Consider the following 23454-nt stretch of genomic DNA (forward strand, 5'->3'; position numbering starts at 1 on the left):
AACTAAGGAGGTTGACAATTTATTGATGAAAGCAGGTTATAAGATGAACGATGATTTGACTGTGATTGTTGTGAACTGTTTGACAAGTATGTTTTATTGCAGAGGGTGTGGAAAAGTGCATGATTGCATGATAGGGTAAAATGGAAGAAACTGGACATTTTGCTGTAGGATTTGTTGAGTGGTTGACTGATCAGCTTGAAAGTCAAGCGGTGATGGTGTGTGAAGCAGCGAATTAGTGTAGTGAAGGCAGGAACAGCAGCAGCGACAGGGGAGACAGCGATTGATGACTGGAAGGAATGACGTCGGTGAAGGCGAAGGCAAAAGGCGATGTCGATGACGGTGATGGTAAAGATGACAAAGACAGTGACGATGACGATGATGATGGAGATGCCGATAAGGGAAGAGAGCCACAGTAAAGGCAGCGGTTGACAGCATTAGCCGTCAGTGATTTTTGTTGCTGGTGGCTGCGGCGTTGTTGCGTGATAAAAATGATGGAGGTAACGACGTTTACAGAGAAAGTGGCAGCGATGACAATGGCGGCGATAATGAGGGAAATATAAGAAGAGCAGCTTGTTGGTTCCGGCTTCAGGATGAATGTGAGGTGAAGCAGTCATGACCGGATGTGGATGCAGCTATCCGAGGATTGTAGGCTGAACAGTAGTCCGTTTGTTGCTGCCGCCGTAGCAGCCAGTCAATTTGGGATTGTGAGGTGAGGCGTAGTGCGGTTTTGATCGTGTAAATGAAAAGAATGATAATAATGATGAGAGTTGAGTATTAAGTATATTGGGTTTTAGTAATGCTGAGGTTAAATTGTTGATTATGAATTTTATGTGTTGAGTAGCAAGTTGTGGCAAAGCAGACACTACAAGTCGGTCAGAGTGGAGTGGAGAAGAGAAACGGCTTTCAGTGAAAGCATAAGTTCGAAGGGCATTTGCGTTTGATGAGTTGGGTGCCTGGCCATGTACGTTTCAAGCGGCGTCTGCCATATGGAAATCTTATTCTGTTGGCTGACTTGTTGGGATGATTGGCAAGCCTTTCGAGATGCCGGCTTGAGTATTGATTGATTTCATCCCAGATTGATGGGATTTTAAAATCGCGATGTAGTGTCCTGGCGCTGACAAATTTAGGAGAATTGGCAATGAGACGAAGTGCTTCATTCTGCACAGACTGCAGTTTGCGCAAGTGTGTATCGGAAACGCAGCCATACAGTTCAATACCGTACTTCCAGATGGGCGCAATTATTTGCTTATATATTAACAGTTTGTTGATTGGTGAGAGGCGAGAACGGCTTAGGAGCCATTTATATTCTTTTAAACGAGTCCGTACAATTTGAGTGACAATTCTTGTGTGCGTGGCCCACAAAAGTTTGCTGTCAATGTTCAGACCCAGATATTTAACATGGCTTTGAGCCGGTATGATTTCATTGTTGATGTATACACTGCATCTATCGTCAGAGATGAATTGCTTCAGTGTGAAAATGACGTGTACTGACTTGCTGCTGTTCACTTGGATATTCCATTTGTTGCACCAGTCACCAAATGAGTCCAGTTGTCGTTGCATTCGACTGCAAGCAGCTTGTGCGTTGTGAGAGGTTGCTAGGAATGCTGTATCATCAGCATAGGTGGCCGTTAGAGCACTCGGATTGCGCGGATTATTATCCGCTGTATGGCTGGGCATGTCGGAGACGAAAATATTGAATAAGAGTGGAGCAAGAACACTGCCTTGAGGTACTCCAGCCAATATTGGTCGAATGGATGAGATGACGTTGTCCCGTTCTCTAACACAGAACGAACGGTTGGAGAGGAAAGATTTAATTATTAAGTAGAGTGATTCACTGACATGAGTGCGAAGTTTGAAGAGTATACCGTCGTGCCAGACGCGGTCAAACGCTTGTTTGATGTCAAGAAAGACACCAGATGTGGGAAAGCCATGCTCGAAAGCGGTATTAATGTGATCGACTATTCGATGAACTTGCTGAATAGTGCCGTGTCCTTCCCGAAAACCGAATTGATGTTCGGGAATGACACCGCACTCACCTCGACTATCGTCGAATGGTAGCAGCTCATCTTCAAGTCTTGAGAGGATGACTTTCTCGTATAATTTGGAGATGTGCGAGAGTAGACTGATGGGGCGGTATGATTGTAATTCATAACGGCTGCCCTTGGAGCCGCCTTTCGGTGCGGACTACAGCGCATTTCCATTGGTCCGGAAAGTGATGGAGCCGGAGCATGCTGTTGAATAGAAGGAGCATAAAGAGTAAACCCTTTCGTGGTAGTGATTTTATGACAAGAGTGTCGATTTTGTCTAGACCTGGTGACTTGCATGATAATAATTGGCTTATATAGACGTTTAATTCTTCAAGGGTGACAAGTCGCAGGTGTTGTTGGGGTAGTGAATTGGATAGATCAATGTGACGATTGAGCAGTGACTTAACTCTGCGATCATGATCAGCAGGGGCAGTGTTGAAAGGTTTAAAACGGCCCTCTAGCTCAGAGGCAAATGCCTCAGCCTGTTCTTTAGAGCTTTGGCACCATTTGCCGTTTTGATTTTTGAGAGTATGCTGTACATGGGGTTGCTGCTTAATGGCTTTGGTTGCTTTCCAGAGATTAAGTCTTCCTTTCTTTTGGGTATCGGCATTAGCCAAAGTATCGCCAAAGTATTCTTCGCGGTTGCGTTGAACAGTGTGACTGAGTTTACGACAGGAGCGCTGCCAATCAATCCAGTGGATGTGCTGACGAGTGCGCTTGTATCTTTTTTGAAGTTTATTCTTTAGGCGAGAAAGCTCAATTTGTTCCAGAGTCCTCAGCGTGGTGCGTTTTGAATGATTGGATCGGTTTGATTGATTATTTCTGTTATCGATAGTGGATCTTGGTGGTTTTTGATTGGCCGCTTTGGCAGCCAGATAGATATTGTTGACATACACTAAGAGCATGTCGTCAATGTCAGCAGTAGAGTTTATTTCAACGTTAAGGTTAATTAAGTTTTTTAAGGTTATGCGAAAAATTTCAAGATTAGACTGTTTGTTGAGTAGTCGGCCAGACTTGGTAAGAGTGAGATTGGGATTACTGTTGGTGGTAGATGAGAGTGGGCTATCGAAGTGAAATTGCCCGTAATAATAGCTGGCCCCGACTAGAGTGATATTAGCCTCAATGAGAAGGGGTAAGTGATCGCTGCCTAAGCTTTGAAGACGTCTAATTTTTAGGCGCTGTGGCGCAATGCCAGCGTATATGCAGAAATCAATTGTGCTGGGGGTGGAGCCATTTGCTGGGAAGTGTGTGAACTCGCGGGCAGAGAGGGTGTTGAGTGAGTGTGATGAGAGTATAGTGTTGCCTAGAAGGTTGCCACGGCTACAGGCGCGAATGCTGCCCCACAGATGGTGTTTAGCATTCCAATCGCCGCCGATTATGCATCGAGTACCCATGTAGAGGAAGAAGGAGTTATAGATCTCAGGAGAGACTTGTTGGCTGGGTGGCCAATAGCAAGATGCTATATTTATACTGCCCATGTTGGTTTGTACACGCACAATGGCGCATTGAACGTGAGCCAGCGATAATCCTGGCAGGGATTGATGATTGATCCGTTTGGATATGAGAATGCCGGCGCCACCAATACATAGATGCTTGTGAGGTGAATTGGCTGTGTGTAGGATGTAATCTGGAATAACCATGTGTGAGTGGAGATTGAAGTGAGTTTCGCTTAGAAGCATCACATCGATTTTATGGGTGTTGAGAAAGTCTGTTATTTGATTTTGCTTATTGGAGATGCCGTTGGCATTCCACATGGCAATGCGAATTCTGTTCATGATGAAGCAGGATGACGTGGCGAAGAGTGATTGACATTACTGTGATTGCCTGAGCTATTGATGCTATTGATGCTGGTATCGATTTTGCTGTGATTATCAATGTCGTTACCACTGTTGTTGGAGTTGGCGATTGATTTGCGATCGCAATCATTGCTGTTGTTGCTGTTGCCGGTGCAGTCACTGTCACTGCTGATGACAATTATGTCGTTTTGGTTTTTGTTGCTGTTGGCTGTCAATGAGGGGGAGACGGCCATTGGTGAGGTCTGCAGATCTGCAGAGAGAGTAGGGGGTGATGGCTGTGAGCACGAGGGTGATGGAGGCGAGGAATTTGGTGTCGCCACTGATCTGGCCTCAGGAGAGTGGAGAGAAGGATTGGGGCTAAAGTTCGGGCTTGGGTTCAGATTCGAGTCTGAGCTCCAGTTGACGTTTAGCCTATATGAGATGGGCGAAGACAAAGGTGAGAGAACTGGAGGAGAGAATGGGGAAGACAGAGGTGAGTAGACTGAGGGAGAGAATGGCAAATCTGGTTCCAGCTGCGGAAGATCAGAGGATGCGGATTGATTAGATGGTGAGGATGGAGTGGGTGCTGATGATGATGATTGAGGATCGATTATGTCGGAGTCATCATGCATCGATATTGTAGGAGATACACCTGCTGTGATCTGTCATAATCAAGAGTTTGTTGCAGTCTCTGCACGCAATCTAAGATTGAGAAGAGTGCGATTTTGATCTGCAACCAGGTTGAGCGTGAGTTCGGAGTTTCTATCAGCGAGACTCGGATGTTCAGCTGATTCAACATCAGTCTGTGCGGAGTGAGAAAAGTGCACGTTATGTACTTTGTGATCTGAGTGAAAGGAGCAGGTGGCCGGTGAGGGAAATTTAGAGTGGTTGTGCTGGCAGTAGGAGCAGTGGCGATAGCGGTGGCAGCAAGGGTGGCGGTGACAGCAATATTGTTTGTATGCCAGCCTGGCATGCTGACGATTGTACCGATGTCTGTGCTGATTTGAGCAATGAGCAAAATTGGATATTTTGTCCTTGATGATGCGAGTATTTCTGGACAGAATATTGCCATCGGGTTTTGTAGTAGGCAGCGATTGTGTTGAGCTGGGTAAGTGATCAGAATAGTAAGGATCAGTATTGTCGTCAGACGAAAGGAAGGAACTAGAGTAGTGTGTGCCCTCAGTCTGGCCAAAGTGTACTTGATTGTTGCTGGTGCTGCTGCTGTTGCTATTGATGCAATTGCCATCTGTGTTGATGGGTTTGAGATTTCTAGCTTTCTTCTTGTTAATTCTGATGTAAGAATTACTTGCAGGATTGATTTTAAAAGAGCGTTTCTTCCGTTTAGGGAGAGAATTGATAATGACGTCGAGCTTATTCTCTATGATTTGTAAGTGCTGTTCGCAGCTTCTGTGACTGGTGGAGTGAGTGCAATTGCAGTTGCAATTAGCAGGAGTTCCCACACGACAGAGGGATGATGTTGCTGGTGGGGAGCAGGAGATATTCGCCCTTTCGTAGGGATGGTTGACTGTCGCACGTGAAGTGGAGGATGCAGTGGAGATTGGAGTGTCAATTCCATCTGGGATGAAAACGGTTGGTGAATCGAATAGCTGATTCAGTGGTGAGTTTAAGTTTGTGTTTGCCATTTTTCCTTTGGATAAATGTCTATGAGTCGCCGATATAGTTGATAGAAAGAAGTAGGGGTAGGGAAAACATTGACAAGGCACAATTGACGGAGTCGAAAAGCTTCGAGAGAAGAATTGAGGTTCAGCTTGAAGCGGGTCAAACTGAGTCAATTTTAACGATTTGCGCGATAGGGGGATACCAATTGTGTATTGGCGCGAATTTGTTGCGATAATTTGAGCCTGCTCAAATTGAGTCACAAATTGTCAAATAGGTAGTTAAATTAGGATAGGTTAAACACAATAAATGAAGGCAAGCCACATCTATATGTGAAAAAAAGGGAATCGCTTCAGTGATTACTGAGGCGACAGAGAAATAGGGTGTGTTCGGTTCGATATGAAGAGAGTTTGCCGCAGACGACTTGGTGAGAGTGAAAGCAAGAAGTATTGCTGAGTGACCGAGTGCAACAGCAGATGCTTGTGTGAGAAAAATCTTATAAGGTTAAGTGATACGAAGACTGAATCTTATATATATATATATATATATGTAGAGAAAATACTTAAGTATGCTTAAAGTTATGAATGCTCCTCAGTGAGAATATATGATGTAATATTATGTAATATTAAAGAAGGTAAGTTATAAGAATACTTAAAGTATTGATTCAATAATAATTATGAGAGAAAATTGAATTGATATGAATTCAAGAGCGCGTCAATAGTAAAAACATTGAATATTGGACGACAAGCACTTCAGAGCAGAGTGCAGCAGCTTATGTTTGGGAACTTTGCGTGATAAGAGTACTAATGTGCACGAACTTACCTACACTCTTGATTATGATGTCATGTGACAAGGCAGAAGCAGATATGGAAGAAGAGTGATTGTGTGTCTTGGTGGCGAGAATTTTTCGTGCTGCTCTTTTGACAGATTTCAGGGTGGTGTTCTCTGTGCCACTTGTGGTGAGGGAGCGTTAACGTTTGCGCCAGCAAAGAAGAGCCAAGATGATGCGCAATGACTGCACGGGTTTACCGTTTGGCTCGTAGGACTCCAAGGGGAAGGCAGAGCAAGAGATGGATGCCGTTGTTTGTGTGCCTTGGTGTCGAAGATCTATCAAGCTGTGGGAAGAGAAAATGTCAGAGATTAATAGGAGACATGGAATGATGAGTATGTGCTAGCCTGTTTGCATAAATCGGATCAACAGTTTTATGAAGTCAATTTATTCACTATAATTTTATACTCAATTTGTTGATTTGATTAAAATAATTTCAGTAAACCTTTATGGCTTTGAAAAGAATGTGATTTATTAAAATGATTTGGCACCGAGTGCGTATGCGAACGATAAATATGTATATACAATTATATATACATATAAAGAGGTGAAAAATTTTGTGACAAGGGTATCGTATATGAATATGTAAAAGTGAATTAAAATGATTAACTTGTATATACAAGTGCGCTGATGATATTTTCAGTTACAGGGTATATATTACAGACGAGCAAAAACAAAAGCAAGTGCAGTTGCAAAAGCAGAAGCACATTTGCTGTTATGATAGAGTTAAAGTGAACCTTAGTTTATCGAATCTGGTATTGACCGTGACTCTGATTTTATGTTTTGCAATATGCATTATGCATTTTTGATTGTCTCCTTCGCACACTATTCTCATGCATATTTTCCACAGTTTTCACAGCTCATACTCTAACACCTGCATCAGCAGAATTATGTTATATTATATTTTATTATATTATATTATGCTGTATTATATTAATTTATATTGCATTATTTTTTAATATGTTTTTATTTATTGTATTATATTATGTTGTATTATATTATATTGTATTATTTTATATTATGTTATATTGTATTGTATTATTTTGCATTATTTTGTTTTATATTGTATTATGCAGTGTTGAGTTGCGTGGCGCTTACAGTTGTATAATTTGCACTTTACACACACTCTTGCACGTGTGTAAAGGCAAGGGCAGGAAAAAGGAAAAAGCATTGAAAATTTTACGAAGAAATTTCCAACTCACCTTGTGTGTTTTGCAGCGTCTTGATGAGGAAAAATTAAAAATGAGGTTATGCGAAAAATTTCAAGATTAGACTGTTTGTTGAGTAGTCGGCCAGACTTGGTAAGAGTGAGATTGGGATTACTGTTGGTGGTAGATGAGAGTGGGCTATCGAAGTGAAATTGCCCGTAATAATAGCTGGCCCCGACTAGAGTGATATTAGCCTCAATAAGAAAGGGGTAAGTGAACTCGCGGGCAGAGAGGGTGTTGAGTGAGTGTGATGAGAGTATAGTGTTGCCTAGAAGGTTGCCACGGCTACAGGCGCGAATGCTGCCCCACAGATGGTGTTTAGCATTCCAATCGCCGCCGATTATGCATCGAGTACCCATGTAGAGGAAGAAGGAGTTATAGATCTCAGGAGAGACTTGTTGGCTGGGTGGCCAATAGCAAGATGCTATATTTATACTGCCCATGTTGGTTTGTACACGCACAATGGCGCATTGAACGTGAGCCAGCGATAATCCTGGCAGGGATTGATGATTGATCCGTTTGGATATGAGAATGCCGGCGCCACCAATACATAGATGCTTGTGAGGTGAATTGGCTGTGTGTAGGATGTAATCTGGAATAACCATGTGTGAGTGGAGATTGAAGTGAGTTTCGCTTAGAAGCATCACATCGATTTTATGGGTGTTGAGAAAGTCTGTTATTTGATTTTGCTTATTGGAGATGCCGTTGGCATTCCACATGGCAATGCGAATTCTGTTCATGATGAAGCAGGATGACGTGGCGAAGAGTGATTGACATTACTGTGATTGCCTGAGCTATTGATGCTATTGATGCTGGTATCGATTTTGCTGTGATTATCAATGTCGTTACCACTGTTGTTGAGTTGGCGATTGATTTGCGATCGCAATCATTGCTGTTGTTGCTGCCGGTGCAGTCACTGTCACTGCTGATGACAATTATGTCGTTTTGGTTTTGTTGCTGTTGGCTGTCAATGAGGGGAGACGGCCATTGGTGAGGTCTGCAGATCTGCAGAGAGTAGAGGTGATGGCTGTGAGCACGAGGGTGATGGAGGCGAGGAATTTGGTGTCGCCACTGATCTGGCCTCAGGAGAGTGGAGAGAAGGATTGGGGCTAAAGTTCGGGCTTGGGTTCAGATTCGAGTCTGAGCTCCAGTTGACGTTTAGCCTATATGAGATGGGCGAAGACAAAGGTGAGAGAACTGGAGGAGAGAATGGAGAAGACAGAGGTGAGTAGACTGAGGGAGAGAATGGCAAATCTGGTTCCAGCTGCGGAAGATCAGAGGATGCGGATTGATTAGATGGTGAGGATGGAGTGGGTGCTGATGATGATGATTGAGGATCGATTATGTCGGAGTCATCATGCATCGATATTGTAGGAGATACACTCCGTTGTGATCTGTCATAATCAAGAGTTTGTTGCAGTCTCTGCACGCAATCTGTAAGATTGAGAAGAGTGCGATTTTGATCTGCAACCAGGTTGAGCGTGAGTTCGGAGTTTCTATCAGCGAGACTCGGATGTTCAGCTGATTCAACATCAGTCTGTGCGGAGTGAGAAAAGTGCACGTTATGTACTTTGTGATCTGAGTGAAAGGAGCAGGTGGCCGGTGAGGGAAATTTAGAGTGGTTGTGCTGGCAGTAGGAGCAGTGGCGATAGCGGTGGCAGCAAGGGTGGCGGTGACAGCAATATTGTTTGTATGCCAGCCTGGCATGCTGACGATTGTACCGATGTCTGTGCTGATTTGAGCAATGAGCAAAATTGGATATTTTGTCCTTGATGATGCGAGTATTTCTGGACAGAATATTGCCATCGGGTTTTGTAGTAGGCAGCGATTGTGTTGAGCTGGGTAAGTGATCAGAATAGTAAGGATCAGTATTGTCGTCAGACGAAAGGAAGGAACTAGAGTAGTGTGTGCCCTCAGTCTGGCCAAAGTGTACTTGATTGTTGCTGGTGCTGCTGCTGTTGCTATTGATGCAATTGCCATCTGTGTTGATGGGTTTGAGATTTCTAGCTTTCTTCTTGTTAATTCTGATGTAAGAATTACTTGCAGGATTGATTTTAAAAGCGTTTCTTCCGTTTAGGGAGAGAATTGATAATGACGTCGAGCTTATTCTCTATGATTTGTAAGTGCTGTTCGCAGCTTCTGTGACTGGTGGAGTGAGTGCAATTGCAGTTGCAATTAGCAGGAGTTCCCACACGACAGAGGGATGATGTTGCTGGTGGGGAGCAGGAGATATTCGCCCTTTCGTAGGGATGGTTGACTGTCGCACGTGAAGTGGAGGATGCAGTGGAGATTGGAGTGTCAATTCCATCTGGGATGAAAACGGTTGGTGAATCGAATAGCTGATTCAGTGGTGAGTTTGTTTGTGTTTGCCATTTTCCTTTGGATAAATGTCTATGAGTCGCCGATATAGTTGATAGAAAGAAGTAGGGGGGGAAAACATTGACAAGGCACAATTGACGGAGTCGAAAAGCTTCGAGAGAAGAATTGAGGTTCAGCTTGAAGCAGGTCAAACTGAGTCAATTTTAACGATTTGCGCGATAGGGGATACCAATTGTGTATTGGCGCGAATTTGTTGCGATAATTTGAGCCTGCTCAAATTGAGTCACAAATTGTCAAATAGGTAGTTAAATTAGGATAGGTTAAACACAATAAATGAAGGCAAGCCACATCTATATGTGAAAAAAAGGGAATCGCTTCAGTGATTACTGAGGCGACAGAGAAATAGGGTGTGTTGGTTCGATATGAAGAGAGTTTGCCGCAGACGACTTGGTGAGAGTGAAAGCAAGAAGTATTGCTGAGTGACCGAGTGCAACAGCAGATGCTTGTGTGAGAAAAATCTTATAAGGTTAAGTGATACGAAGACTGAATCTTATATATATATATATATAGTACTTAAGTATGCTTAAAGTTATGAATGCTCCTCAGTGAGAATATATGATGTAATATTATGTAATATTAAAGAAGGTAAGTTATAAGAATACTTAAAGTATTGATTCAATAATAATTATGAGAGAAAATTGAATTGATATGAATTCAAGAGCGTCAATAGTAAAACATTGAATATTGGACGACAAGCACTTCAGAGCAGAGTGCAGCAGCTTATGTTTGGGAACTTTGCGTGATAAGAGTACTAATGTGCACGAACTTACCTACACTCTTGATTATGATGTCATGTGACAAGGCAGAAGCAGATATGGAAGAAGAGTGATTGTGTGTCTTGGTGGCGAGAATTTTTCGTGCTGCTCTTTTGACAGATTTCAGGGTGGTGTTCTCTGTGCCACTTGTGGTGAGGGAGCGTTAACGTTTGCGCCAGCAAAGAAGAGCCAAGATGATGCGCAATGACTGCACGGGTTTACCGTTTGGCTCGTAGGACTCCAAGGGGAAGGCAGAGCAAGAGATGGATGCCGTTGTTTGTGTGCCTTGGTGTCGAAGATCTATCAAGCTGTGGGAAGAGAAAATGTCAGAGATTAATAGGAGACATGGAATGATGAGTATGTGCTAGCCTGTTTGCATAAATCGGATCAACAGTTTTATGAAGTCAATTTATTCACTATAATTTTATACTCAATTTGTTGATTTGATTAAAATAATTTCAGTAAACCTTTATGGCTTTGAAAAGAATGTGATTTATTAAAATGATTTGGCACCGAGTGCGTATGCGAACGATAAATATGTATATACAATTATATATACATATAAAGAGGTGAAAAATTTTGTGACAAGGGTATCGTATATGAATATGTAAAAGTGAATTAAAATGATTAACTTGTATATACAAGTGCGCTGATGATATTTTCAGTTACAGGGTATATATTACAGACGAGCAAAAACAAAAGCAAGTGCAGTTGCAAAAGCAGAAGCACATTTGCTGTTATGATAGAGTTAAAGTGAACCTTAGTTTATCGAATCTGGTATTGACCGTGACTCTGATTTTATGTTTTGCAATATGCATTATGCATTTTTGATTGTCTCCTTCGCACACTATTCTCATGCATATTTTCCACAGTTTTCACAGCTCATACTCTAACACCTGCATCAGCAGAATTATGTTATATTATATTTTATTATATTATATTATGCTGTATTATATTAATTTATATTGCATTATTTTTTAATATGTTTTTATTTATTGTATTATATTATGTTGTATTATATTATATTGTATTATTTTATATTATGTTATATTGTATTGTATTATTTTGCATTATTTTGTTTTATATTGTATTATGCAGTGTTGAGTTGCGTAGCGCTTACAGTTGTATAATTTGCACTTTACACACTCTTGCACGTGTGTAAAGGCAAGGGAAAAAGGAAAAAGCATTGAAAATTTTACGAAGAAATTTCCAACTCACCTTGTGTGTTTTGCAGCGTCTTGATGAGGAAAAATTAAAAATGAGGTTATGCGAAAAATTTCAAGATTAGACTGTTTGTTGAGTAGTCGGCCAGACTTGGTAAGAGTGAGATTGGGATTACTGTTGGTGGTAGATGAGAGTGGGCTATCGAAGTGAAATTGCCCGTAATAATAGCTGGACTAGAGTGATATTAGCCTCAATAAGAAAGGGGTAAGTGAACTCGCGGGCAGAGAGGGTGTTGAGTGAGTGTGATGAGAGTATAGTGTTGCCTAGAAGGTTGCCACGGCTACAGGCGCGAATGCTGCCCCACAGATGGTGTTTAGCATTCCAATCGCCGCCGATTATGCATCGAGTACCCATGTAGAGGAAGAAGGAGTTATAGATCTCAGGAGAGACTTGTTGGCTGGGTGGCCAATAGCAAGATGCTATATTTATACTGCCCATGTTGGTTTGTACACGCACAATGGCGCATTGAACGTGAGCCAGCGATAATCCTGGCAGGGATTGATGATTGATCCGTTTGGATATGAGAATGCCGGCGCCACCAATACATAGATGCTTGTGAGGTGAATTGGCTGTGTGTAGGATGTAATCTGGAATAACCATGTGTGAGTGGAGATTGAAGTGAGTTTCGCTTAGAAGCATCACATCGATTTTATGGGTGTTGAGAAAGTCTGTTATTTGATTTTGCTTATTGGAGATGCCGTTGGCATTCCACATGGCAATGCGAATTCTGTTCATGATGAAGCAGGATGACGTGGCGAAGAGTGATTGACATTACTGTGATTGCCTGAGCTATTGATGCTATTGATGCTGGTATCGATTTTGCTGTGATTATCAATGTCGTTACCACTGTTGTTGGAGTTGGCGATTGATTTGCGATCGCAATCATTGCTGTTGTTGCTGTTGCCGGTGCAGTCACTGTCACTGCTGATGACAATTATGTCGTTTTGGTTTTTGTTGCTGTTGGCTGTCAATGAGGGGGAGACGGCCATTGGTGAGGTCTGCAGATCTGCAGAGAGAGTAGGGGGTGATGGCTGTGAGCACGAGGGTGATGGAGGCGAGGAATTTGGTGTCGCCACTGATCTGGCCTCAGGAGAGTGGAGAGAAGGATTGGGGCTAAAGTTCGGGCTTGGGTTCAGATTCGAGTCTGAGCTCCAGTTGACGTTTAGCCTATATGAGATGGGCGAAGACAAAGGTGAGAGAACTGGAGGAGAGAATGGAGAAGACAGAGGTGAGTAGACTGAGGGAGAGAATGGCAAATCTGGTTCCAGCTGCGGAAGATCAGAGGATGCGGATTGATTAGATGGTGAGATGGAGTGGTGCTGATGATGATTGAGATCGATTATGTCGGAGTCATCATGCATCGATATTGTAGGAGATACACTCCGTTGTGATCTGTCATAATCAAGAGTTTGTTGCAGTCTCTGCACGCAATCTGTAAGATTGAGAAGAGTTCGATTTTGATCTGCAACCAGGTTGAGCGTGAGTTCGGAGTTTCTATCAGCGAGACTCGGATGTTCAGCTGATTCAACATCAGTCTGTGCGGAGTGAGAAAAGTGCACGTTATGTACTTTGTGATCTGAGTGAAAGGAGCAGGTGGCCGGTGAGGGAAATTTAGAGTGGTTGTGCTGGCAGTAGGAGCAGTGGCGATAGCGGTGGCAGCAAGGGTGGCGGTGACAGCAATATTGTTTGTATGCCAGCCTGGCATGCTGACGATTGTACCGATGTCTGTGCTGATTTGAGCAATGAGCAAAATTGGATATTTTGTCCTTGATGATGCGAGTATTTCTGGACAGAATATTGCCATCGGGTTTTGTAGTAGGCAGCGATTGTGTTGAGCTGGGTAAGTGATCAGAATAGTAAGGATCAGTATTGTCGTCAGACGAAAGGGAGGAACTAGAGTAGTGTGTGCCCTCAGTCTGGCCAAAGTGTACATGATTGTTGCTGGTGCTGCTGCTGTTGCTATTGATGCAATTGCCATCTGTGTTGATGGGTTTGAGATTTCTAGCTTTCTTCTTGTTAATTCTGATGTAAGAATTACTTGCAGGATTGATTTTAAAAGAGCGTTTCTTCCGTTTAGGGAGAGAATTGATAATGGCGTCGAGCTTATTCTCTATGATTTGTAAGTGCTGTTCGCAGCTTCTGTGACTGGTGGAGTGAGTGCAATTGCAGTTGCAATTAGCAGGAGTTCCCACACGACAGAGGGATGATGTTGCTGGTGGGGAGCAGGAGATATTCGCCCTTTCGTAGGGATGGTTGACTGTCGCACGTGAAGTGGAGGATGCAGTGGAGATTGGAGTGTCAATTCCATCTGGGATGAAAACGGTTGGTGAATCGAATAGCTGATTCAGTGGTGAGTTTAAGTTTGTGTTTGCCATTTTTCCTTTGGATAAATGTCTTTGAGTCGCCGATATAGTTGATAGGAAGAAGTAGGGGTAGGGAAAACATTGACAAGGCACAATTGACGGAGTCGAAAAGCTTCGAGAGAAGAATTGAGGTTCAGCTTGAAGCGGGTCAAACTGAGTCAATTTTAACGATTTGCGCGATAGGGGGATACCAATTGTGTATTGGCGCGAATTTGTTGCGATAATTTGAGCCTGCTCAAATTGAGTCACAAATTGTCAAATATGTAGTTAAATTAGGATTTTCTTTCGTATTTTATTGTTGTATTTGACTTTGATTGGGGTATTGGTGTGTGTGTGTGTTTTTGTACATGGGGTTCTTAATAGATTAGATTTACATTTTTTTTTTTTTTTGATTTCAATCCAACACTATTAACTATTTACACTATTATTATTAATGGCAAGTAGCGGATTGTACACACAAAAATTATTATTGACTATTCATATTGTCAAATGCATATGTCATGCCAAAGTCAGGCTTATGGCCATAGGCAAATGCACGCACGCTCGCAGAAACAAGTGAAACGCGCGAACTCTCACAATTTGCACACAGTTTTAGTTTCCGTTTTATTTAATTGACTTGATGATTTTATTTATTTATTGATTTTAATTTAATTGCAGTTTAATGTTCAAAATATTTTTATATGTGAGTATTAAATCATTTCTCTAATTTCGTATTTTTTTCGTATTTTATTGTTGTATTTGACTTTGATTGGGGTATTGGTATTGATGTGTGTGTGTTTTTTTACATGGGGTTCTTAATAGATTAGATTTACATTTTTTTTCGCTTTTCTATTTCGATCCAACAATTTGTCATATACACATGTGTCATGCCAAAGTCAGGCTTATGGCCATAGGCAAATGCACGCACGCTCGCAGAAACAAGTGAAACGCGCGCACTCTCACAATTTGCACACAGTTTTAGTTTCAGTTTTGATTTAATTGACTTGATTTTATTTATTTTCTGATTTTAATTTAATTGCAGTTTTTTAGTGTTCAATATTTTTATATGTGAGTATTAAATCATTTCTATTTTTTTTTTGTAATTTTATATTTTTTATTTTCAGATGGAATCGACCGGAGGAGAAGGAAAGAAAAAACCACGTCCGAACATCACGAGCGATCAGAGACGACCTCGATGACCAACTTCGAGACATTGTTCAGACGGAGCGAATAATGGAGACCCATCGTACTGAGTGAGTCCGAATTTTGATTTTATATATTGAGTAAAAGAGAGAAATGGAGAGAGAGATGGAGAAATTCAAACTCAATTGTCACTCAATGACATATTGAATTTGAATTTCTAAAAATTGCGGTAGATTATATTGAGTTTACAGTATCTTAGTGTTGTTGTGGTAGGTCATGGGCCCGGCTAACATAGCTACAGCCAGCAAAACTGCAGAATGTATAAAATTACATTACAGCTGCTGTATGTGTGGTTGGGGATAACAGAGTCATGTTAACGATCAACATTAACATGGCTCTCCCCTACATTATGCGCCAGTACCGCAGACTTGGGTACACAATTATGTGTGGTACATAAAACTAAAAGTGTGAGAGCGTGAGTGCGTGCATGTGTGTGAGATGAGAGCGAGCGTGAGAGCGTTTGCTTATGGTAAGTACGGATTGAAAGTGTTCACCTACTGTAACTATCTTAAAGTTACTTATTGTAAACATTAATTGCTTATATTTAACAGAATTAAAAACAGGGAAAGATACATCGCATTTTTTGGGACGAATGGACAAATAAAACATTTACATTAACATTTATACAAAGACAAAGGGTAAGTAAAATATTTCTTTGAAATGGCAATGATGCATACATGCATACATACATATGTGAGAGTATGTGTGCATGTATTTATATTCTTCTTCTTATTCTTTTTCATTTTCAGAAATTAATGGCAACAAAATTGTATAGTCAGGAGACTATTTTTGCAATTAAAAATATTAAAATGGGTCCTAAAATGTAAGTATGAGCAGAAAAGTGATCAAAATTGACTACTCTATACGAATTTACTAACATTTTTCTTCTTTTCAGTTATACAGGGGCATAAAATTATAAATTAAATGCTGGCATACGACCACAACTGGAAAAAACATACACGCTGGATAACCTTGCTGAACAAATTATTTCAAGGTGGTAAGTAATGTTATTAAAAACATATTTTTAAAGAAACTAAATGAATGATTCTTTTTGTCATGAATTCTTTTCAGCAAGGTGCATCCAGGGTGCATATTCTGCCGCCGTGGGACGCCACATAGTTCACCAGTGGCGGCATATTGTGTGTGGGTGTAATTGCTGCGTTCTTCTTCTTCTTCGCTTGAACTACTTCTTGTGGCTGGAGTTGCTGCATAACTGCAAGGTGTGTGTGTGCTGGGGCACACACGTAGATGGATGCTGGTGTGTGTTGGGATGCCAAGAGACCAGGTGAGTGTTTCGATCAGTGATGGTGTTTGGTGTGTAGTGTGCCACATGCCCTGGACGCTGTATCGTCGTCTGTGGTGGCATGCAGATGTGTGATGCCGCCAAACTTGCCAAGTAGTGGCCACTGAGGCTGCTTATAATGACCTGACACAGCGTCCGGGGTGCCAGCAGGATTGCGACGATTGAAGCCACATAATGGAAACTGACACAGCGTCCGGGGTGCCAGTTGGATTGAGACGATTGAAGCCACAGGATAATGGAAACTGACACAGCGTCCGGGGTGCCAGTTGGATTGTATCGGGATCGTGCTCGTGCTCGGTGTGCTTGACGATGAGCAACGATGGAAAGATGCCAACATATCGACACACGTCCGGGGTGCCGTGTGCATCAAGTAGTTACAGTGCCAGTTAAGTGTCATCAATTGTGTGTATGCAGCCAGATGTGATGCTGCTCAGTGGTTTCCAGTATCCAAAGGAAAGATGATGCTGTTCGCTGTGTGGCCAGATAATGATAAGTGTATCTTATCATTAAGTGTGTGTGGCGTAAATTCTGGCCGGGCATTGACAACCGCTGATATTTTGTTTATTCTAAGGCAGCCAATTGTGTTGCTTCTGCCTGTGAATAAACAAAACATTATTATACAAGATACTAATGAATTTGTACTTTTTCTTTTTCTTTTCAGGAAATTGCTGTTGATGCTGAACATTGGAGTCCGCCAGGAGGAGGCCCACAAGCCATTAAAATGACTGGATTTTATTCATCCTTGGATGGAGGCGCCTTGCCAAGGCACCGCTACTGCCTCACACTGCGGGATGCAGTGTGTCGACGAATTGGGTGAGACCGTTGACCGGTGCTGCCACACGCATCAGGATGTTGCCACATAGATGGGTTCTATGTGGAAATGCTGTCACTGTAGGCTGTTGCTGCTGCTGCTGCTGTTGCTGCAGATCATCATCAGGTAGCTGCAGCGTCATCGATGAGGGTGCATGGAGTCGCCGATTAATGTTGCCACAAGGAGTGGCATATTACAGCCAGAGTTGCCAATTGCCGTTTCGGACAGAGAGGAGAGCCACGTAGCACTGCCAACTGCGGATTGGAAGCCAGTGTGACCCAGGTTGGCAGTCGTCGAATCAGACTGTCAGAGTTGCCAGTATGGAAAGCTTGCTATTTTTATATTTTTATTTATTTTTTTAATTTCAGGTGCCGCTGGAGCTGTTGAATGCCGAGGAGGACGTCCATGTGTTGCATACAATTGGCTTCGAATTGACTTCGAATTGACTGGATGCTTATTTGGTGAGTTTTTCTCTGTATATTTCTTTTATTTAATATCGTTGTTGTTGTTTTGCTGATTTTGTTTCTTATTTTCTTTTCCATGTGGATATGCTTGGAGATTTTTTATGGGCAAAACGATCGATGCAACTAGTTGCTGCATTGTCAGGCTGGATAATTATTTGTATTATTCGATGGAGAGACGACTATTGTAATTCATCAACGATGCAGCTGCTCATCGGCAGGATAGTTATAATTTATTAAAAATTGACGGTAAATTCTGCCAACAAAATGTGTAAAATGTTGTTGCTTTTTGCGAGTGCAGAAATTTGTATTGTAAGTAAATTGTAAGTTTGTGATCTTATTTGCGATTTGTTTAAGTTTCTTTGAATTAATTGTGTTTTTATTTTTCAATTATAGTGACATTCCATTGGAATGAAAAATGTCGATTAAACGTATTATTTATTCGGGGGATTTAGAACGTGTGAAGCGACCAAATCCTGAATTCGGGTGAGTGATCGTTCCTGATTGGCTGTCTGACATAATTAGTTGCTGCTGCTGCTGATCATTGGCATTAGTGGGAGAAATCATGTTTTATATATTTTTTTTTTTTTTTTGATTTCTTTGATTTTTGCGACATGTCAGGGACACTATTATATGTGCCGCTGTCCACTGACATGTCGTTGGGGTCAGGGCTGTTGATTGTGACGATGGCATCGACATGTTGGAAAATTCCCTCTTGCTGGGGTTTCTGTTGTTGCTTCTGCTGCAGCTTCTGCTGCTGCTCTTGTAATGGCTGTGCAGTGCTGGTCAATTTTCCGGTTGCAAACAAAACGTCGATAATATCAATGAGTGCATCCAATCTTTTGCTCATATTATTGATATTCTCGGCATTTTGTTGCAACATGTCCGCCATCGTATTGTCTGGCTGGGATTTGGCATGGCTGGTGGTCTGGCAAGCACTTTTTTGGCTTTGGTGTTGTAGTTGCTGTTGTTCTGTTAGCTGCTGCTGCTGCTGCTGCTTCTGTTCACCCTGCAGCTTTTGCTGGAATTTGTGCAAGTGTCGACTTGCTGGTCCAGCATGAGTCTGCCGAACAATATTCCAGTTTTTGTTGTTGTTGTTGTTGTTGTTGTTATTTATTTTTGTATTATTGCTTTTATTATTATTGTATTTGTTGTTTTTGTTTTTGTTTTTGTTGCTCTCAGCGGGCGTATCTGGCGAGTTATTCTCAATTTTGGTATTAGCTTTTAGCTTTAGTTGCTGCTGCTGCTGCTGCTTTTGCTGCTGCTGCTGGTGTTGGTGCTGCTGCGGCTGCTGCTGCTGCTGCTGCTGCTGTTGGTGCTGCTGGTGACGCTTTGGGTGTGGATATTTAGTCAGTGGCCATTCATTTCGCAACAGGTTTGCAAATTCTGTTCGTGCTTTGTTTACGGACATTTTTGATTGGGCATCTTTGAATGCCCGACATCCCTTATAACTTGCCACATGTGCTCCACAGCAATTGGCACATTTGGCGTCCGTTTGCCTTGGCTTCTTACACATTGTCGTCATGTGCGGCTCGGCACATTTTAGGCATACAAATTGCCGTCGGCAGTAATTTTTTGTATGCCCAAATGCTTGGCATCTATGGCACTGGACAGGATCGATGCTCCTCCGTTGTTTCTCCACAGCAATGTGTTGCCTCCCAAGGCTGGTAAGCTCGAGTATTTGCTCATTCTTTCCATCAGCTGTCGGTTGAAGTTCAACATTAAACATATTCATGGGCTGGCCAGTGTAGCGATGCTTCATAACCCGAACATAGCGTACGGTGTAGCCCATGTCTGTAAGTTGTTCTTTAATTGTCTCTCTGTCTGTGGTATGATGCAAGTGACGAATGACGATTCTATAGCCACGTTCAGTGCGCGGCTGGTGTGTATGCACCTGTGTCTGTATATTGGTCATTTCTGATTTTATCGTGTTGTACGTCATCATGTCCATGCACTGGAGACGGATCGTGCCGTTTTGTGTGCACTTGGTAAAATAGCTGTCAGCGGTGATGCCTTTCAAGCTATTTATTTGATTCAGAACGGGCTGTATCGCATTAAGGTTAGGCATAAAGAGTGCTGGAACTTTAGCACTTTTCTTCAGATGCCTATCCTTTTGATGTTGAGTGAGAATCTGTTGTTTCTCAAGCTCTTGTTTGGCCGCTTCGAGCATATTGTCGAGTTCGTTGAGGACATCTTCTTGTTGTTCTTCATCACTGTCGCTGTGCTTCCTCTTGCTGGATTTAGATTTAGATTTATTGCTGTTTTTGTTGTTGTTACTATTTTTGTTGTTGCTGTTGCTGCCGTTGCCATTGCAGAGAGCAGCGGTATCTGCAGCAACTGCAGTATTGGTAGTGTGAGTAACAAGAGGGTTAATATTATTGGCAAAATCTGAGATTATATCTGTAGCAATGGGCATTGGGTCGGAGGTCATGTTACGTTTAATGGCTGGGGCATTAAAGGGCATATTTATGTCAAAATTATCAATATTATTCTTAGTATTAACAATATTAACATCATCAACATCATTATTAACATCATCATCATCATTATTATCGTCTACAGACATACTTTCCCAGGACTCGGCATGCCATGATGGATCATCGCTGGAACCACATGACTCCAAGTCGCTGGGACAATATGCTGGATCATAGGCCTCATCGTAGTCGTCTACGTCGTCACCGTCATCGCCGGCAAAGAGTCGAGACCATGTCTCATGATGTTCATATTGTGCTAGCAGTTTTTCAAATTCGCGCATTGTTGCTATTGACTGTTGCACGTTATTGGCCCTTCGTTTTGATTTACGAATCAGTGGCATGCGGGACTTGCGTTTGAGGCTAGCCTTGATGGCCTGGTTGCGTCGGCTGCTGCCGCCATCGTTGCTTTGTTTATTATTAATATTTTTTTTTTTTTTTTTTCTGGTTTCTTGTCCAATCAACACAAGACACAAGACACGGCACGAGGCTTGAGGCTTGAGTCCTGATCATCCGATTGGGCCAGATCAATTTTTAATGGGATTAGTACGTAGCACAGCGGTACATACACTTGTTCGAGTGTTGTAGTGTGACGTACAGATGAGTTTTCTGTGGCATTAGCAAGGGGTTCGTTACGTTCTCTACCAGAATCCACTGCACAAAACTACGCATACACTTATTTCTTTCAACGACATTGTGTCCAACGCAAGAGCCTAAACTTGATTTCACATAGGCGTTATGCACGGGTGTGGTGGCCCATAAGAATGCACACGACCTATCGAAAAGGGCTAGCGTGATGTAACCAAATGCCGGGCAGGGATTAAGGGGATGGGTAACTAATTCGAGACAAGAGACACAGTTGTAAAAATTCACAGAATCGCGAAAGAGACTCGAGCCATTCTATTGGAATTTTCTTGCAACATGCACGTTGCACCACATTGGTGCTAGATTGTAACTTGGAGCATGTATTTAAGATAGTATAGAGTGCAGAAGGGGGGTAGTGAAATGAAGGCTGACTGGATGCATTGGAATATTTGTTGCGGAAAACAATGGACAATTTGCGGCAACGAGGGATTACGATATTCCCGCAAAGCACACTCGTCACATCTGCATGCAGCTCTTAATGATTTGGGCCACGAATAGAAACACCTGAACTATTAATGGACAGCGAGATCTACTACTGTTGGTCCAGTTTTTAAAGGCGAGCATGCGTGCAGGGTGTACAGTGTGTGCGAAAATATCCAATCCCGTGCCATGTATGTAAATGGTACATATGCGCTGGAAGATTGCCATTTGTCGGTCGACGCACAAATTACATCCGACCGATTGCCGTTAAGATAGGGGGGTTAGTAGAAAGTTTATAGAAGTAGAGATTAATAGGGTGAAGAGAAAGAAAGTTTAGAGGTTAGTAAGAGAGAAGAAAGATAGAGATAGAGATACATGTCCAATACAATGCGTGCATGCGCGTAAGGAAAAGCACAATTATCGCCGTAAGCCTCCAATGTTGATATAGGTTTAGCATTTTGACTTTTGACGTTTAACGAAAATAAAAATGGAAAATAAAAAAGAGTTTTAGTAAAAATAAAAAGATGAAAATGAAAAATAATAAGAAATAAAAAGATAAGAGTTTTAGTAAAAAATAAAAAGATGGAAATGAAAAATAATAAGAAATAAAAAGATAAAAGAAAATAAAGTGAGACACTACGTGTTGATTATTTGATTTCTTTAGAATCGTGAATTGGGCAAATGGAGACGAGTGAAAAAGAGTCGAATCATAAGTTGTTTAATTCGACTTTTGACTCGTCAATTTAGATTAAATTTGAATTAGATAGCCTTGGATTGAGGGACGTCGAAACGGGTATGGTGCCGAATCTTGATGCAGTGCAACTGGGATGTGATTTAAAATATAAACAAATAAAAATAAACAAGTAGAAAAATAATAAAAATAAAATGAATAAATAAATAAATAAATAAATTCGAATATAAATATAAATGACCCAGTTGTTCGAGATAAAATCTGGTTGAGAGTTTTATTGAAATTGTTGTTTGAAATTCAAAGATGATTTTTTGTAGTGGAGAAAATCACTAGATTTTAGCAGTGAAGAAACGAGCGTTTAATGAAATCATGTTAAAGAGGAGTCTGTTATAGAAACACTAATTTGATTGAATATAAATTGTTGCTTGATTAGATGTATAATAATAAAGCAAGAGGTGATGACAGGGAATTATGTTTGTATTTTGGAGTAGCAATCGCTGTAGAGCGCGTAGTAGGTTTTTAGATTCCATTTTTTATTTTAAATGGATTTTTGATTTTAAAATTGATTGTTTGGTTAAATGAAAAAATTGTTGCTTAATAAAATATGTAATAATAAAGCGAGTTGAGCAGAGTTGAAGCGAGTGATAAATCGAATCGTGTTGATGAGAAGTCAGTTTTTGATTTTTAAATAATAATTTTGAGCGGATAAAGGTTAATGCTTAATTAGATATGTACTAATAGAGCGGGATATGGGAAGAAAGAATTTTAAATATATGTTTTGACCAACAGTCATTGTAGGGAGCATCAAGGATTTTTGAATTGTTGAGGGATGAATAGATTTTTTGCAAAGATAAATTGAATGATTTACAAAAATCAAATTTGAAATCAATGTACCATTTTCAAATGGATTATTGAAGGGTGAGAATACTATGTTTTATTTAATCAACAGGAGCTGATTAGATAAATTCAGTGTGAGAGAGTTCAAGTTGGAATCTGTTGTAGCGATGCAAGACATGTAGTCCAATAGGTAAGCGAAAAGTTTTATCTTTGCTTAATACCGATGACTTAAAGGATTTTTGTTTGTTGCTTTAGCAGAAAAGGAATAAATTTTTGCAAAGTCAAGTTAAATGATTTACATAAATTAAGTTTGAAAACGATGCAAGAATATTGTATTCAATTTAATCAACAAGAATTGATTAGATAAATTCAGCGTGTGAAGATCGGGAATAATTTTAATAACGAATAATGAAAAATTCTGTTGAATTTTTATTATTAGTTCGTATAAATCAGAGA

The 23454-nt window shown here is 41.2% G+C and overlaps 1 protein-coding gene across 1 annotated transcript in view; it reads left to right on the forward strand.

The window, feature by feature from the left end:
* LOC117783377 overlaps positions 1-17919 on the forward strand; it is a 39623-nt gene extending 21704 nt beyond the window's left edge. The window contains exons 4-5 of the mRNA XM_034620805.1: positions 17324-17458; positions 17842-17919. Coding sequence (XP_034476696.1) covers positions 17324-17458; positions 17842-17919 — 213 coding nt within the window. The remainder of the gene's footprint in view (positions 1-17323; positions 17459-17841) is intronic.
* Positions 17920-23454: the final 5535 nt, after the last annotated feature.

Source organism: Drosophila innubila, chromosome 4 (genome assembly GCF_004354385.1).
Source record: "Drosophila innubila isolate TH190305 chromosome 4, UK_Dinn_1.0, whole genome shotgun sequence".
In the NCBI taxonomy this organism is placed as follows: Eukaryota; Metazoa; Arthropoda; class Insecta; order Diptera; family Drosophilidae; genus Drosophila; species Drosophila innubila.